The 17,016-nt window shown below is 35.1% G+C and overlaps 1 protein-coding gene across 1 annotated transcript in view; it reads right to left on the bottom strand.

Annotated features, from left to right (window-relative positions):
• LOC128219590 (uncharacterized) overlaps positions 1–17,016 on the bottom strand; it is an 84,151-nt gene that overhangs the window by 50,659 nt on the left and 16,476 nt on the right. The window contains exons 3-21 of the mRNA XM_052927420.1: positions 15,961–16,118; positions 15,448–15,578; positions 14,159–14,291; positions 12,600–12,668; positions 11,377–11,489; positions 10,836–10,917; positions 9,873–10,040; positions 8,623–8,709; positions 8,412–8,506; positions 6,830–6,937; positions 6,148–6,208; positions 3,899–4,009; positions 3,330–3,400; positions 2,972–3,043; positions 2,449–2,618; positions 2,102–2,215; positions 1,684–1,820; positions 1,151–1,281; positions 202–337 (exon numbers count right to left, since the gene is read on the bottom strand). Of these exons, the coding sequence (XP_052783380.1) occupies positions 202–337; positions 1,151–1,281; positions 1,684–1,820; positions 2,102–2,215; positions 2,449–2,618; positions 2,972–3,043; positions 3,330–3,400; positions 3,899–4,009; positions 6,148–6,208; positions 6,830–6,937; positions 8,412–8,506; positions 8,623–8,709; positions 9,873–10,040; positions 10,836–10,917; positions 11,377–11,489; positions 12,600–12,668; positions 14,159–14,291; positions 15,448–15,578; positions 15,961–16,118 (2,147 nt within the window). The remainder of the gene's footprint in view (positions 1–201; positions 338–1,150; positions 1,282–1,683; positions 1,821–2,101; positions 2,216–2,448; positions 2,619–2,971; positions 3,044–3,329; positions 3,401–3,898; positions 4,010–6,147; positions 6,209–6,829; positions 6,938–8,411; positions 8,507–8,622; positions 8,710–9,872; positions 10,041–10,835; positions 10,918–11,376; positions 11,490–12,599; positions 12,669–14,158; positions 14,292–15,447; positions 15,579–15,960; positions 16,119–17,016) is intronic.

Raw genomic sequence — 17,016 nt, 5'->3', positions numbered from 1 at the left:
AATGGTATTGTAGCTCAGATTTTATCAGCTAAAATTTATTTTATGATGGATAAACCTCTAAGCCAATATCATAAAAACAACTAAAATAATAACAAAATCAAAATAATATAATGAACAAATAAGTTCATGTCCACTCTTATATACACGCCAATCGCTATGCAACAACAAAATATTGCTTAAATATCTTTGTCGATTTTATACCTGCATAGGTGCAAGTTCCAGTCTTCTGACATAGTTTGTGAAGTCTCCTTCCGTATCAAAAACATTACCATCGACAAACAAATCTAGTCCAGCAAACCAAAGCTCTTGAAAATTGATCGGGTTGAGGGGTTGATAGCTTGAAAGAAAATACATAAGCAGGTTTAAAATATAGAAACACGACAGACGATATTAGGGCTGTAGCCCCAGGAGGTAAAGGGAAGTTAATTTCAGCATGTAATGCAACCGAAACGACGACAATGTTGTAATAATTGCATATTTCGATAAAGTGGCGATACGTTTTATGAGAAAATGTGGATATTTTGTTTTTAAATAATTTGTACAAAGTAAATACATTAATCTATAAGCCCTTAGTATATGAGTCTAGATGCACCTTTATTTCCTTGTCAAAAGCATCAATTTTGCAGATTTGTTTGAAAGCTTACTTTCCTATGCTCGTAAAAAAATAACAAAATGGATTTGAGATTTAAAGGGTTTTCTAAAATGTGGTTGGGTTTTCTCTTATACGTCTGATAAAATACCCTTAATATATAACTAAACAAACCACAACATGCTGAAAATACAATAAAAAGCTGAGAACTTTGAATGAAAACTCTAGAATTGTAATGCATACTAAAGTGGTTTATATGAAAGAAATATGTATCTAAAGATTAACATACGTAAAATGTATTTCATTTCCTAGAAGAGCTCAGTTGCATTAAATACTAAATTTCCTCGTACACCAATGTTTGAGACTTAATGTAAAGCCTCTAGAGTTACATACTGGATGTATATTGTTCTCCGTCGATTAATGACTCACCGCAAATTCAAATACGAATTAAATTTTCATCAGACTTGTAAAACATCGCTGCAAATGATTTTTCTGAAAATGTAACAGAATAATCTAGTTCATTTTATCTTTTTTAACTTCAGAGAAGAGTGCGTGACCTACTCTTTCCATTTGTAGCCTGCTACGAAAGTCTCAAGAATATTTGTCAAGACATCAAAGGAAATTTTCTTTTCTCCAGTGAATCTGTTTCCATCTATCCACGATAACCTTTTCAAAAAGTCATCCGCTGTCTTCTGTAATATAACATTGAAAGGGTGTATCTAATTAATAGTTGCATCGTCTAGGTTTCACCAAATTGGTACTCATAAGAGCTCACACCTCGAGGGGTAAAAGCGAAAAGGTTCTATCTGCTTCTTTATTTAAAGTCACTTAGAACCTTTTCGCATTCACCCATCGACCTGTTTTCGAAGCCTTTCTTAGGTGTCGTTCATTTCAGCACGCTAATGGACTGATCAAATTTATTAAACATTGCATTGCCTAGGTTTCCTAATACCTATTTTTTTAATTGGATTTTATTTCAAACGACACCAGTTACTGTTCAATGTCCATTTAAAGCATTTCAAAAAGCTCATGTTGATGGTAATTGCAAGTCTTTTAACAATGAATTGAAACGGATAAACTCTTATTATATTTACCTTGTTTTCATCGAACTTAGCATATGCATACGAGTCGAGAATGTCGTTGAACTTGTACACGCCGAGTGAGGAGGAGAATTCACGTGACTGAGACATTCTCCAGTCCCAGAACTCGCTCGAGATCTTCTCAAATGAATCTTCAAAAGAACGCAAAATATAGGTTTGAAACATATTGAGTTCAGTTATATGTTTCTGGTACTTTGGGACAGTGCTACTCTTGGAAATATAATACCGCTGAAGTAGGAGCGGTTGCTAAGGGACCTTGAACGTGTTTTACTGTCCATTGCTGCTTTACCAGATCAAATCGAGACTGCTGTTCACAATTATAACAAGAATATCTTGTGTGTTTGTAGTGTGTCTTTCATATATGTCCACTTATTATTTGGCGTTTGGAAGATAAAGTGTTTTCACATTTTACCCGATTCTTTTTCTTTTCGAATCCATTGTTCCACCAGTCGCTCTATGACAGACAGAGGCGCAATCCCGTAGTCCAAGAAAATAGAGTGAAAATCTCGAATATCAAACAATGAACCTACAAAAAAGAGAAGCAGTATATATTTATACACCATGTTATATTATGAGAATATATGCCTGTAGTTTAAAGTCGCTAGTTTCGCTGAATAGTTTTTTTCCGGATATGGGTTGATTTAAAAATCGAAATGAATCATTCTCGTTTAAATTCATCGAAATTATCGATACGTCAAATCGTATCCCTTGTAACAAATGACTACTGTAATCAGTGTTGTGATTTTCCAATCTACCCACCAAGTTCATCCATCGCTCGTTGCCTTAGTTGCCTTATTTTGATTTCACCAATCTTGTACGCCGTGGCTTGTCCAGGCCAGGTGATATAACGGTCAATCTCTGTCTCTGTTGACGACCGGGATAAGGACGTGTAGTTTAGTACATATTCAATGGCATCGTCTCTTGTCCAACTAAAATAAGAATTAAGCAAAGCTTAATATCAATAATCATCATATTAATTTATTTTGTATCACATCAATTGTTTTGAATAAACACATTAACTGAATCCTACAATTAAATGTGCGTGTAATATCTGTTTTCAGCTGACCCAATCGACATTCTGCAGTTTTGAATTTAAAGTATGGCATTTTGATTTAATATAAAACTATTTGGGTCCATATTATTATTAATATTTTGCCGTTCGCTTAATTTGTTTGCTTCTTTCTGATATTGTATTGTATATCATACAATATACATGCATGAAATTTTCGTAAACCATTTCAAACAAATGAGCAGCTTAGAACAGTTAGTTCTGCGAGCTCACTTAAAATAATGTAGTCCTGTGTCCACAACCAGGCGACAGGCACGGAATATTTCGAAGCTGTAGCGTCCCATCCTGCAATACAAATACATTGTAATTGAAACATGAATTCAAAACAATAATTGCATTAGGAAGTATCAAGTCCTTGAGTAAAAACTTATTTATTAGTGGCTAAATCGTCGTAATGCTGATATGTCTCTTAAGAACACAAAACACAACTCTTCTGTCAGTTAAGCATCGTAAATAAAATATCACAATCTCCAATTTATTATGTCAATTTTATATTTGCATTCATTATGCTATGTTTTCACAATGATATATACTGAATATATTGAAATCTAATGTCATCACAACAACTTACAGTTCATATTCGTCATTATAGACATCGAGGTAGTCCTTTTCTCCCAGTGATTCCGAGTATAATCCCCAACCCTGCAATGTATCATACGAATTAAAAAGAAATGAAATGGGAAAACGCTTAAATTAATTTATGTTCTGAAAGCAGTTCTGAAACTTAAATTTAAATAAAAACAACAAGCAAATCAACAAAGAATTAAACGAAGTCCATAATGTTGTATTAACAGAATCAATATAAATAGCCTTGAAAGGTCAGCGAATGCTGTTGAATAAGCCGATGGTTGAAACCGGTTTTCTAGGGCTGATCTTCCAAAGGCATCACATAGCATCAAATTGCTCACAAACCGTGCTAACAGATTATATGAATATATGTAGGTTATACGCATTTCTTGAGCTAAATAAAACGTATGTGACGTGTTTCAAGAGCTTAATATGAATGACAATAATGATAAACTGTGATAAATTGAGGAATGTACACGTATCAGGAAACGTTAAGTGCAAGAAAGTCTTATCCCTAGTTTTCTGTTTCATTATTGTATGCATAAGAAGAATAGGATACACTGTCTTGGTTACCTCACTATTTGCTGTGTAAAACGGGAAATGGTAAGGCACTGAGAAATATTTGCTGTAGTCGGTAAACCTCTGAAAATTAGCAACCCCTGTTGAAACCTGGGTGTAGATATCCTGGAAATAGAGAATGTTTTATAGTGTATAATTCATACAGTCACATCGAATGTCAAATTGAAGGTAATATGGAAAATGTAACTGTATTCATACAATGTGACGGTATTGTATGAATTTAGTAAAATGCAACTCTTTCCTCATATTGCGCATGCAATTGCCGTAAAAACACGCAACTATGGCTCTCACACACGGACATACAACGTGGGGTGTTAGTGGTGGTATAGGTGTTTGCCTCTCACACAAGGGTATAAATAGTAGGGTGTTGGTGGTGGTATAAGTGTCCGCCTCTCACAAAAGGGCAAACATAGTAGGGGGCTAGAGATGGTATAAGTGTCCGCCTTTCACACAAGGGTATACACAGAAGGGTGTTAGTGACCCTATTAGTGTCCGCCTCTCACACAAGGGCATTCATAGCAGGATGTTAGTGATGGTATAAGTGTGTCCGCCTCTCACACAAGGGTAAGCATAGTAGGGGGTAGTGATGGTATAAGTGTCCGCCTCTCACACAAGGGTAAGCATAGTAGTGAGTAGTGATGGTATAAATGTCCGCCTCTCACACAAAGGGTATACATAGTAGAGTGTTAGTGGTGGTATAAGTGTCCGCCTCTCACACTAGGGTAAACATATAAGGGTGTTAATGATGGTATAAGTGCCCGCCTCTCACACAAGGGTAAGCATAGTAGTGAGTAGTGATGGTATAAATGTCCGCCTCTCACACTAGGGTGTACATAAGAGGGTGTTAATGATGGTAGAAGTGTCCGCCTCTCACACAAAGGCATACATAGTAAGGGGGTTAGTGGTGGCATAAGGGTCTGCCTTTCACACACGGGTATACACAGTAGGGTGCTAGTGATGGTATAAGTGTCCGCCTCTCACACAAGGGCATTCACAGGAGGATGTTAGTGATGGTGTAAGTATCCGCCTCTCACACAAGGGCATACATAGTAGGGTGTTAGTGGTGGTGTAAGTATCCGCCTCTCACGCAAGGGCGTGCATAGTAAGGTGTTAGTTGTGGTATAAGTAGGGGCATACATAGTATGGTGTTAGTGGTCGCCTCTCACACAAGGGCATACATAATAGGGTGTTAGGGATGGTATAAGTGTCCGCCTCTCACACAAGGGGATAAACAGTTGGGTGTTAGTGGTTGTATAATTGGCCGCCTTTCACACAAGGGCATACATAGAAGGATGCTACTGATGGTTTAAGTATCCGCCTCTCACAAAAGGTCATTCACGGTAGGGTGTAAGTGGTCGCCTTTCACACAAGAGCATACATAATAGGGCGTTAGTGGTGGTATAAGTATCTGCCTCTTACACAAGGGGATACAAAGTAGTGTGTCAGTGGTGGTATTAGTATCCACATCTTACAAAAGGGCATACATGTTAGTGGTGGTATAAGTATCCGCCTCTCACACAGAGGCATACATGTTAGTGGTGGTATAAGTATCCACCTCTCACACAAGGGTATTCACAGTAGGGTGCTAGTGATGGTATAATTATCCGCCTCTCACACAAGGGTATACATAGTAGGGTGTTGGTGGTGGTACAAGTGTCCGCCTCTCACACAAGGGCATTCATAGTAGGGTGTAAGTGGTGGTATAAGTAACCGCCTCTCACACGAGGGCATACATAGTAGGGTGTTAGTGATGGTATAAGTAACCGCCTCTCACACAAGGGCATACATAGTAGGGTATTAGTGGTGGTATAAGTATCTGCAGCTCTAACAAGAGGTTGTGAGTTCGATCCCGTCATGGCTTCCTTCTCATGTCCTCTCAAAATATTCACCATTATTGATTTCGACACAGGGAACGGACAATAAGCTGTTAGCTTTTTCAAAATCGAGCTTAATAAATTAAAATATATAAACCATAAACTAAATAGAATATCCGCATACAATATGTAAGCTAGTTTTGTTCGGTTAAACAAAGTCCGATTATATCCATAATCAAATATGCTTTTGAAAATGTTATGTATGCTACTAGTAGTTTAAACACATTTTAAGCTCCAAAACCGGAAATGATATTAGATATTTCGTTTGGTAGCGAATTGTTTGACTAAATCTATAAATATGTTGGGAAATATTTGCTGACTAAGTGTGTATTAAATTGAGCTCCTACAAGATTAGAAATTAACACATACCTGCAAGTGGTGGCCAGGGTCTGCCTCGTGCAAGGCGAGGGCTACCATGCTGTACGTCGGGCTACGTAATATATATATGAAAGGTTTAACATATACATGCTGTAATGTAAGTTTGCCTTTTATTATGTCTAACATATCAGTTCTCCTTTGAAATTCTATAAACATGCCTGACTTTGCAATATTAAAGCAAAAGGGGTAAAAACATTACAAGTTTTGCAGTAAAATAGTCAAAATAAATGTTGATGAACATATTTCAGAAGAAAGTAATTGTGAATGCAAAAACAAATTGGTTTGTAAATAATTCACGATATCGTTATTTATAAAAGTGACATTGTTCTGAAAATATGCACATTGCAAGAGGTATCCTTCTGTATCCTAGTTACACTAGCGTGTAAGGTCATTGGAGTTTACAAGATGTGAATATATTACATGACTAAATATTTGCTCAGACTCGTTAAATGCAAATTTGTCTTTTCCGCTAATAAATTTTGCCTTGACAACAATCTGATACCTTCAATATGAGACATCTATTTAACAATAATTTCATTAGATGGTGTTTGAAATGTTGAGTATTTAGTTTTTACCATTATTTGGCAAACAAAGTGCGCAAGTCAATAAGTACTTTTCAATTTTACAGACACTAGTTCTCTTATGAATGCATTAAACATATTTCGACGTTTACTTGTTTGCTGGTTTCATGACGTTGGCGTAAAAGACACCAGGACGGGTCCCGTCTGGTGAACCAGAAAAATACATCCCTCCTGGACCATCAAAGGGCATTTCCTTCACCCTGAAACAATACATCGTTCTGACTAACACATTTCTGTTAATGGGGCTGTGCAAAGATCATAACTTCTCATATTTCAAACAGGTGGTCGCATCGGTAAGTGAGGATTACTAATAAGAGATGGTAAGGTCTTACAATAATTGAAATTTTTTGAAAGATTTTTGCGTAATACAATGACTAAGAAGGTCATGCTTGTATATTACAAACCTTTTTAACGCATATGTAAGTGTTTAATTATGCCTTTTATCAGTATTTTGATGTCCCGCAAGTCGCATACATTAATTTAACGTCAGCAATACTCGAGCTATATGAAACACAATAAATGAGGGAATAAGTCACTTCTGCGATATACTTTTTGATGAATAAGGTGGCTGTACAAGGTTTATGCTGTAGGCTAGAATAAGACACCATGCTTCAAGTATAGCGAGGATTTTTTTTCAAATTTTCTGTATTTTGATTTAACGTAGATCGTTTCTTACTTAATTTGATGATTAACTAAAGTGCGTACGTGCGTGCGCGCGCACGAGCAAGCTATTGAGGGAAGGAAGTGGCTGGTTGAGGAAAAACGGGGATGATGTATTTGAGGTGAATTAAGGCTGATGATTTACGAGTATGGAAGATTTAACGATGGTTTAATTTGCTTTCTCCAATCTGTTAATGCATTACATTATTTACATTTACAGTTTTCAGTATGATATACAACAGTCATGCAGCTTCGAATAGCCATTTAAGGCAGGCAACTCTGGCATTCCGGATACGGCAAATCTGCATTCATTTTATGTCTGCGTTTCGACCACCGCATTTAAATCAATATGTTCGCGTTGTATATTCAACCATTTTCTACCGTTTCCCTTGCAAACATATTAATTTAATATAAACATTTTCTTTTCCAATCGGGATACCTTATTGAATATTAACTTCTATTCTTAATGATTTGCGAATAATGTGAAGTTCAACAACTGTATATGTGAATGACATTTCTACTATAATTTTAATTTTCTATTTACCCGCTTACCTCGCGTCATAATTTACCTCATTGTTAAATGTTAACATGAGGTGGAACGCATATAAGTACGTCATTAAAATGACATTAATTATGAAAGCATGCGTCTTTTAAGTGATTTTAATCCGTAAAGCGCCTCCTGAAATCCGAATGTGCATAATGCACTCGAGTGGAACACGGCCTTCCAAATTAAAACATAATGCACTCGAGTGGAACACGGCCTTCCAAATTAAAACGGAGTACAAATAACACTTCTTTATCAAAAATAATTGTACGAGACTAGTTTGCTTGTAAAAATTTCCCCATCATACTCCAGAGTCGATGGCTCGTTTTTCATCTGAGGCATGTTGGCATCTCCTCCCTAAAATTTCACCGGCCCTCGTTTGTATTTAAGAAACGGACTAGGGAGTGATTCATATCAGCTAACAGATATTTTAACAAACGAGCTAAGTTTGTAAGCTAAAGATGACTTACTGGACAGGATTGTTTGGAATATTTTTGAACAACTTTGCCAGTTGAGGTTTAATACGAACGTGTATGATCTCTTCATATTTTTTTATGGTTTCCTCCTGAAAAATGAACAAAATAAGAAATAGTTTAGATTTTATGCCTTTTCGCAAATAAGTATTTACACAGCAAAACGAAAATGCCATATTTCTTTGCATTATTGTTTTGAACTGCTTACCTTTGATTGTATAATAAATGTACTGTTGTTGTTAAGCATGTGGAAAAATTCCTTCACAGTTCCCGTGAACTTCAGTTTAGCCATAACCTTAAATACAAAGAGGAGGGTATTGTTATTATTTTCATTGTTTGAGTTATGATTTATCTTAAGCAAGTTAACATGAAGTATCGATAAGTTTAGCTCATGTCACAAAACCAGTAGTGGTTTTGTCAGAGCCTTGGCATCGTCTGCTGTTGAATTGTGTAAAAACCTTTACATTGGCTTTGCATACAAAAGGTTAACAATACAAACATGATATATTACACTTCTGTTACCATAAGCCAAAACATATACATAGCATAGGCCATACATCCGACGTATATATTTGTCGAGTACTTGAACAACTAAAACAGACGAACGTGTATCTCTTATTAGAGCTCTGGTTGTTTTCAGATCGGTTGAACTACTAATGAAAAGGCTGGAGTTGCCTTGGTGTTTTAAAAAAAAAGTCTTCTCCTTAAGCAAGTGTAATGGTTTGAAAGTAACGGAGAATGTAGTTGTTAGGCTTGCATTAATGTGCCGAAGATAAAAAACACTATTAATTGACCTTAATGGTATGAAAAGTAGTGTTAATTCTGATAATTTCATAATTCCATTAGACTTCAGGGATAGTCTATTTTACTTGAGAAACCTTTTAAATGTTTGTGAGACCGTTTTGTAAATACTAAACTAATTATTAGCTTTATATTGTATTCCTTTTTCCCATTTACTTAAGTGTAACTCTGCCTTGAGCAGCTTCATAAATCCACTGTCGTTTTTAACGAAGTTGTAATAGCTTCGTTATACTTCATGTAGTTGTCGTTGTCGTTCAGTAGGGAAAATATATAGGGTTGGGAAATCATTTGAAATTGAGTTTGATTGGAAAAGATATGGACATGTCCGAAGTTTTATCAAAGTGTAATGCCATTGGTATGGACAAACTTAAAATGCTGCCGATGCGATGAGTTAGTCAAGTAAAAACGCCGAACAATTGTTTAGTTCTTGATGTTTTTCAAATTAAGGACTTTAAAAAGGTGCGTAATGTCAGTCAGTTTTACTTATACGAATAGCTCATCAAAGATACCAATTAAACAAAAGAATATGTATTTAAATATTTAATAGCTTGTGGTTTGATGATAAGACCATTTTTTATCTTAGACACACAACCAACCTTGGATAAACAATCATGCAATTCTACGGACAAGCTTGTTAATGGAAAATTCAAACCATACCTGCATCATCTGTCCATGTATCCTAGCCACTTCTTGAACTCCAAGGGTGTGTACTTCTTCTGGGGTAATGTCCGTGGACAAGTGCCACCGTAGACAAGCACGGTAGTAGTCCTCCCCATTGGGCAGCGAGCTTACGCCGTATTCTGTCCGAGAAGCATTTTTGTACTCCTGTAAAATACATATCGTTTTCAATATTAAGATTGAATGCCCTTAATGTTTGCACTTGTGCATGGACCTTAAGGGTTAATATCATACCAAAAACTGTCAGACACTTAAAAGGACAAGTCAAGTCAAGTCAATATCTGTTAATTGTCGAAAATATTGCCACATGTAAACATAAGCTTTGTTTATACACAACTATACAAATATCTTACTAGGCCCTTTCTATAACAGCCATGTCATTTACTGGGTATATGACGTCAGTAGAAAAATAAGTACTTTATGCACAACTAATGGTGTATCGGTGTTTACTTCTTTTCTGCATTTGTTTTTTTTTTTGTTAAAGTGTTCGGTTGGTAAGGCTTTACCCGTCTTGGTAAGCACCTTTAAATGTGGCTACACATTAACAAATTAGTAACGTTTCTGAGTAGTCTCCTTTCTTTGTCGTATTTCAACAATAATTGGCATGCTTACTCATGTATCTTTATAATGGTTTGTGTAATTTTCGGATTATTTAAGGGTTTAACAATTTAGTTGAGTGCAAGTAAACCTCTAAGCCAATTGTTTCCGTTTCGTTGTGGACATGCTATGTTTAGAATGCGGTCTTTTTGTACTAATCATAATCCTATAATAGGAATTTAATGTGACATTTCAGCCTTAAACATATGAATGTGAACATTTTAAATGGGAACTACACTTAATGATTATACCTATTAAGCGTTGTTCTTGACTTAAATGATTGGTATTTAAGGTTGGGAAAGGGATTGTATGTATTACGAATAAAAGTAAAAAGATAATAGTTACCGTCTCAATGAACGTCTTGAGTGCAGTGAAGTTATCACGAAACACTGTAAAAACTGATTCAGCTGCGGTTCTGAGATTTGTTCTGTAAAATACGTAAACCATTGAAATAAAGTATGGAAATTGACTTAATTTGACTAGTAAGAACGGATTTATAATGATTAGCGTTTGTATAACAATAAGTTAAAATTGAATTTCCCCTTTTTATAGTTTTAATCTCACAGTTAAATACTGATATACTGGAATACCACTTTTTCATCATCATCATCATCATCATCATCATCATCATCATCATCATCATCATCATCATCATCATCATCATCATCATCATCATCATCATAATTGTAATCGTCGTTGTCGACGTCCTCGTCGTCATCATCATCATCATCATCATCATCATCATCATCATCATCATCATCATCATCATCATCATCATCAGCATCATCAACATCATCATCATGCAGCAAAGAGGTTTTTGGCTTCCATTTATTGATTTAGTAGTAGTAGTAGTAGAAGTAGTAGTAATATTATAAAGCAAACTTACTTATTACTCTCTGGTATTGTAACATTGTCAAGGGTTTCATTAAAAGGGGCATACAATGGACAGTTTGTATTGGACGAGCCGATGAGAGCCTCGATTTGTCCAATGGAAGCGTTCTGTAATTGAAGGAAAACAATTGTTTATTATCATTCTTACGACAAAGCATACTGTTAAAATTATATTATTATGAAATTGAACTTCATAGATTTCGACAATTCGTCTTCTTTTAAATACTCTACATATTTTCTTATATCATAAAAAATAATGTTTATCGCCAAAATATAGTAATGCGTATTTTAAAGCTAAGCAAACATTACGAATCATGATTTGTATAGAATTACGGTCAGAAAAACTTGCGTTCAAAAGCATAGCCGTTACTTTACTATAATGTTTAACATTTGTTTATCTACGTTCTGAATTTTAGTCAAAACCATAATTGTTCTTAAAATATATCTCATATAAGCCACACGTTATTCTTGATTGGAATATCCGGAACAATTTTGAAAAAAATATTCAATTTGTCTAAAGCATTTTTCATTTGGATTGAAGCGGAATTTCAACTCAAATAAACTCTTCCCGTGTTAAAGAATTATCAACTACTTTACACATTTAACCATCCCAGTAAATTTACATTGTTACTGACCGTTCCAAGGCGGTACCTAAAAATTCTTGATAAACATACCTATTCTTTATATATAGTATGTATGCACTGTGCTGTTTGTGAGTTTTGTGCTGTTCTTCTATGTTTCTTGTTTGTGATTTTATGTTCTATGTCTTTGGCGTTTACCCAGTGCCACTAAACCGGGTTTATGTTTAAACGTTTTGCTACTAAGCTTGTTTGGGAGACTACGGTAATTTTCGCGGGAGTACTTCATGTTGGTGTAGCATAGTGTTCCCCTTTAAATGTTTTACACTACAGTGATAGCCTAGTAGCCTTAACTTAAACCAAACCTGTATTGAAAGGCTAATGGACCAATGCCAAACACAACAAAGACACATAACTCTAACTATCGCTGTTGGTAAATGTTTCAATAACTGCCATTGCTCGGTATGTCAAAGGTGAGGAAAAACTCACCTAAACCGGCTTAAAAGTACTTTATCGAGAGCTTAAGATACCCCTTAGTAATAAATAGTTCCCGACCTAAGTACGTACGGGAAATGGCTCGGCAAACAGACGTTATCTAAGAATGACCCAACTTATACCATACACTGAAATATTTCAGTACCATAGACACCCAGTGGTTTGTTGTTCCCTCAGATATGGCCACTCTCATTCTTCTGATGTAGTTCAGAGCCTGAAACGACATTTGTTTTTTTATTTAAACATGTTTTCTTTCATGAAAAGGATAATTTCAATACAACTATTTAGGAATTTGATCGTAAGCTTAATTATAAATTCATCATCATCTATAAACATATATATTTCTTTTTATAAAACAACCCCAAATAATATTTGGGGAAGCTTTAACTAACATGCATGAAATTAAATTAGGCATAAAATTTTAAGTTTTACTTTATTTGAATCACTTACGTGATCTTTATACGTAAAACCGATATATGATTTGCTTGATTTGAATCAAATTAATGAAGAACAGAACAAAGTTTATTTCGTATAAAACAGTTCACATAATAAAGACAATGATATAAGTCAAAGATGACCCCCTTGATCATTTATAAATAGAATATTCTGCATATATACATGGCGATCAGTTATAAATTAATGTAGTGTATTTCAAAACTAGTTTAAATGCATGTTGTTGATACATCGATTATATGTTTCAACTCAATGATATCGGTAAATAACATTATTTCTAGAACAAAGTTCTTTTAGCTTATAGAATTTAAGAATTTTATACTGGTAATTCGAGACTATCATATAAACAATCAAATATTTTGGTTTAATACAATGTTAAATGTATGCTACTGGAGCATGTTTACACTCTTTGTTTTAATGTTTATCATTCTTTCTGTGACCAATTAAACACATAAATTTTTTCTCGAAATATTTTGATAGATTCCATCATCGTTAAATTTACTTCATATCAATATCTGGGCCCTTATTCTTTGAAGAATTATGTCTGAGTTTTGGGACAAGCTCAGAAACTAGGGAAGTTTCATGTTTCATCATCCAAACTTCACTGGAAGAAACGTTACCATGAAATGAAGATTTGCCGTTTTCTTCGTAATCATGACCATAGACATATTAAATGTACAAAATATGTATAGCTGAACTAATTCTGAAAATGCCAGATAGTAGAACAGATTATTTGTAACAGATACAGCAATTTGGATCAGCATTGCTCTTATGATAGCAATTTGCATTCCTTGCCATACATGTTATATTTTACAAAAGCACTTCAATATCATGCAAGGTGTCAGGTATTGTTAGTTGCAGACCTTAATGAAATCACATACCTAACATTTTCTCATCTTTATCAATCTACGTTTGGTTACTGTTATAAACGGTCAAAGAAAACATATTCCGCAAAAAACGTCACAAAGGCTTAGGTAAGCCCAAGCCCACTATTCAAACGTTTAAAGGAACACCATGCTTGGAAACACGTCCTCTAAAATGCATATGCAGCAAACTATCTGTATCAATACATGTTTGGGTTACTGCTATAGAACTGTCAGCGACACCCGGGTACACTAGGGATGTTAACTAGTGCATAGGTATAATCGAATACTTGTTTCAACATTAATAAAATAAATAGCAATGGCATGCGGAGCCAACATCAGCTTAAATGCAGTAAAGAATTGTAAAGAAATAAGGTAAAAGTTTTACCTGATCGCCCCAGCCGTAAACCCTGGTATAGTAGTTGACAAAGTCCTCGTATGTTGAGAATTTTGTCGGCACAAAATAGCTTATGTCTGTCCACATGCCTTCCAGGAAGTTCACTGGGTTCATCTGACCATAACTGCAAATTGAATAACACAATTATTATTTACTTTTGTTTTACTAATATGAGGCAATACCTATTGGGCGGTTGAGGAAGTTTAGATTTCATCAATAAAACGAGATGTTTTCTTGTTTTAAACTGAAGTAAAGAGCTCGTATGCCTTGTTATTGGTCTTCGTATGTTTAAAATACGCAAGGCATCGGAAATTTTTCGATCCGGCATAGTATTCTCCCCCGTACAGATATGGACTTATTATTTAGTATTGTTCTCAGTGACCTTAATGCTGCAAGTAGTCTCCCTTTGGAATACCTTTGAGACACAGAACATTTCAAGAATCAAAAACACTTCTATAACCTAGCGCGAAAGGTTGTCGATGGTTATAAACAACTTTCTGTTGTCCTAGGAACGAATGTACCACTGTGCATACGTGGGCTGAAGCATTGTCTATATAAAGCTGTATGCCTTTCGAGCATAACTTAGACGTTTATTTCAGAACTTTCTTGACAGATGTAAATTCTTGGAAATGTTAAGAAAATCATATAAAACCTTCTTGTCTGATTTGCCTTGAATTACCATGATTGCACAATTGTTTGTTCGTCGCTTGAGCTTAGAACAAAAACACGACGTTTATCCCTAGACCATGATTAATTTTTATATTTTAATAGTTCTACGCACAATCGAAACGCTTGTCCTTTTATCCAGTGGGGGTCAATCTAAGACAAAGTGTCTTTTGTTTCAACCAATAAGTCAGAATATGATTGACTGTCTTTCTGCAACGCCTAGACTATTTCCCTTTTGGGGAATGTATATCATATATGTATAGCTCTAACAGCAGCATTTTTCACTCTGTTGCTGCTACAGCAGGCCTACCAGGACGTTTACTGACTTGCAGGCCATATAGAACCCCTTTAAATCTGTTTTATTACACTAGAACTACCATGTATGCCAGACAACTCAGAGACAAACCTCTATGACAAACTCGGGCTACCATTAAAGCCCTGATTAAAAGCCAAACGTTAATATAGATGTCTCCTTCTATTTCAAAGTTTCATCGGTTTATAAAAATCTAGAAAGTGCATGGTGATTAATTTTGCTTTCATTCATTAGAAGTTTTATTTTAGTTTTCATATTGAGTGACTAGCTTTAAAATCAGATGTTTATAAATAAATCTTACTTTTTCCATTTATGCCCTGCAGTGAATACTTCAAGGGTGTCATTCAGAATGTCATAGCTGACCTGTCGTTCACTCGGGAGTTGGTCTCTAGGAACCGTGGACAGTTGGCTCAAAAACTTTTTTGCTTCATTCTAGAAAGCAAAGGTTTCGGATATAAGATGCCGGGATAACAATCCTTGTCAATACAAGTCAAAATTATTCTAAACAATTGGACAATAAATCCCAGTACAGGGTTTTTGTATTTGTCGTTTCTACAAAACAGTTATAAACGCACAACGTTATGGCCATATTTAAGCATTGTTACCATACGTTGATTGAAATAAAATGGCACTAATAGACTTGTTATCTATAATACTGTAACAGGTAAGAGGAAAAGAACACAGTCTATTACTACGTGCAAAACCATCAAACCATCAAGACGCTGATCTTCCCTAAAGGTTTATAGAAGAACTTGTCACTTTTCAATCTGCAGTTTTGTTTAAGAATTTAATACACACACATTTGCCAACTTACAAATCTTCTATCCAAATCATCCAATCCAAATTGCTCCACGCGGTCATCGTAAGTGTGCACATCAATACTGGATGCGAATTCTGGGGCCTCCATCAGTCGCCACTCCCAATAGTCATCGATAACCTTCTGGAAGTCGGAATCAGGGCTGCCATATGCTGCTTTAAATGTAAAGTGTGATGTTTACGTCTTCGATAATTAATCTTTTCATAAAATGCGTTTTGGTTTTTATTACACTCAGCTATTAATAAAGTCAAATCTAAATTTAATGGCTATATGATTTTGTTGATATTGTAACATGGACAAGAATGAATACGATCCAAAGACATCTGAATACTTATATTCTCTACAGAATGAAGGGAAATATCTATGTAAATACGATTTATTGACTAATATTTTTATAACGGAATACGAAATCTTACAGTTCATCAGATGAGCGTGTATCGTATGTTTTTCAAATCTTTGATTTTGTGTTGTAATGAGATCTTAAAATATTTTTGGATGAAATGGTTAAACAATGTTTTTCTAAAGAGAATATGTCACTTTCTATTTGAAGTAGCTTTTCATAATGACAAATGAATTACTTTAACATTCTTAAATCTAAAATACATTTTCCACTAGCCTATATTTGATGTATGAACTAAATTAATTAAAATTATCAATGCAGCACCAATACAGCCCCTGCCCACACCAGCGCTCGTCAGTACACACTCATTAACCCTTAGTGTGGCTAATACAGATTTATTAAATCATACGGCCATGTAATAAAACAGTTCCTTTTCACATACATGCAATATCAACAGTGTGATACTATTATAACGCACTTGAAATGATCTTAAGAGTAGACGGAGCAGCGATAAAGGCTAATTTATCTCTAAGGTTATCTTTAAAAGTTCAATTTAACATAATACAGCTTAACTATTAGTGTACACAGAAGACATGATCATCTATGTTTGTCAGATACAAACACATTCTCATTTGAAGGTACCCTAGAGTATCAAACGTCAAACGAAGATTCGTTTTATCAATTGGAATGCAAATGACAAAAACATATGAAAT

The sequence above is a fragment of the Mya arenaria genome, chromosome 15, assembly GCF_026914265.1.
Source record: "Mya arenaria isolate MELC-2E11 chromosome 15, ASM2691426v1".
NCBI lineage: Eukaryota > Metazoa > Mollusca > Bivalvia > Myida > Myidae > Mya > Mya arenaria.
The sequence above is the reverse complement of the archived record's forward strand: the minus strand, read 5'-3'. Positions and strand labels throughout refer to the sequence as shown.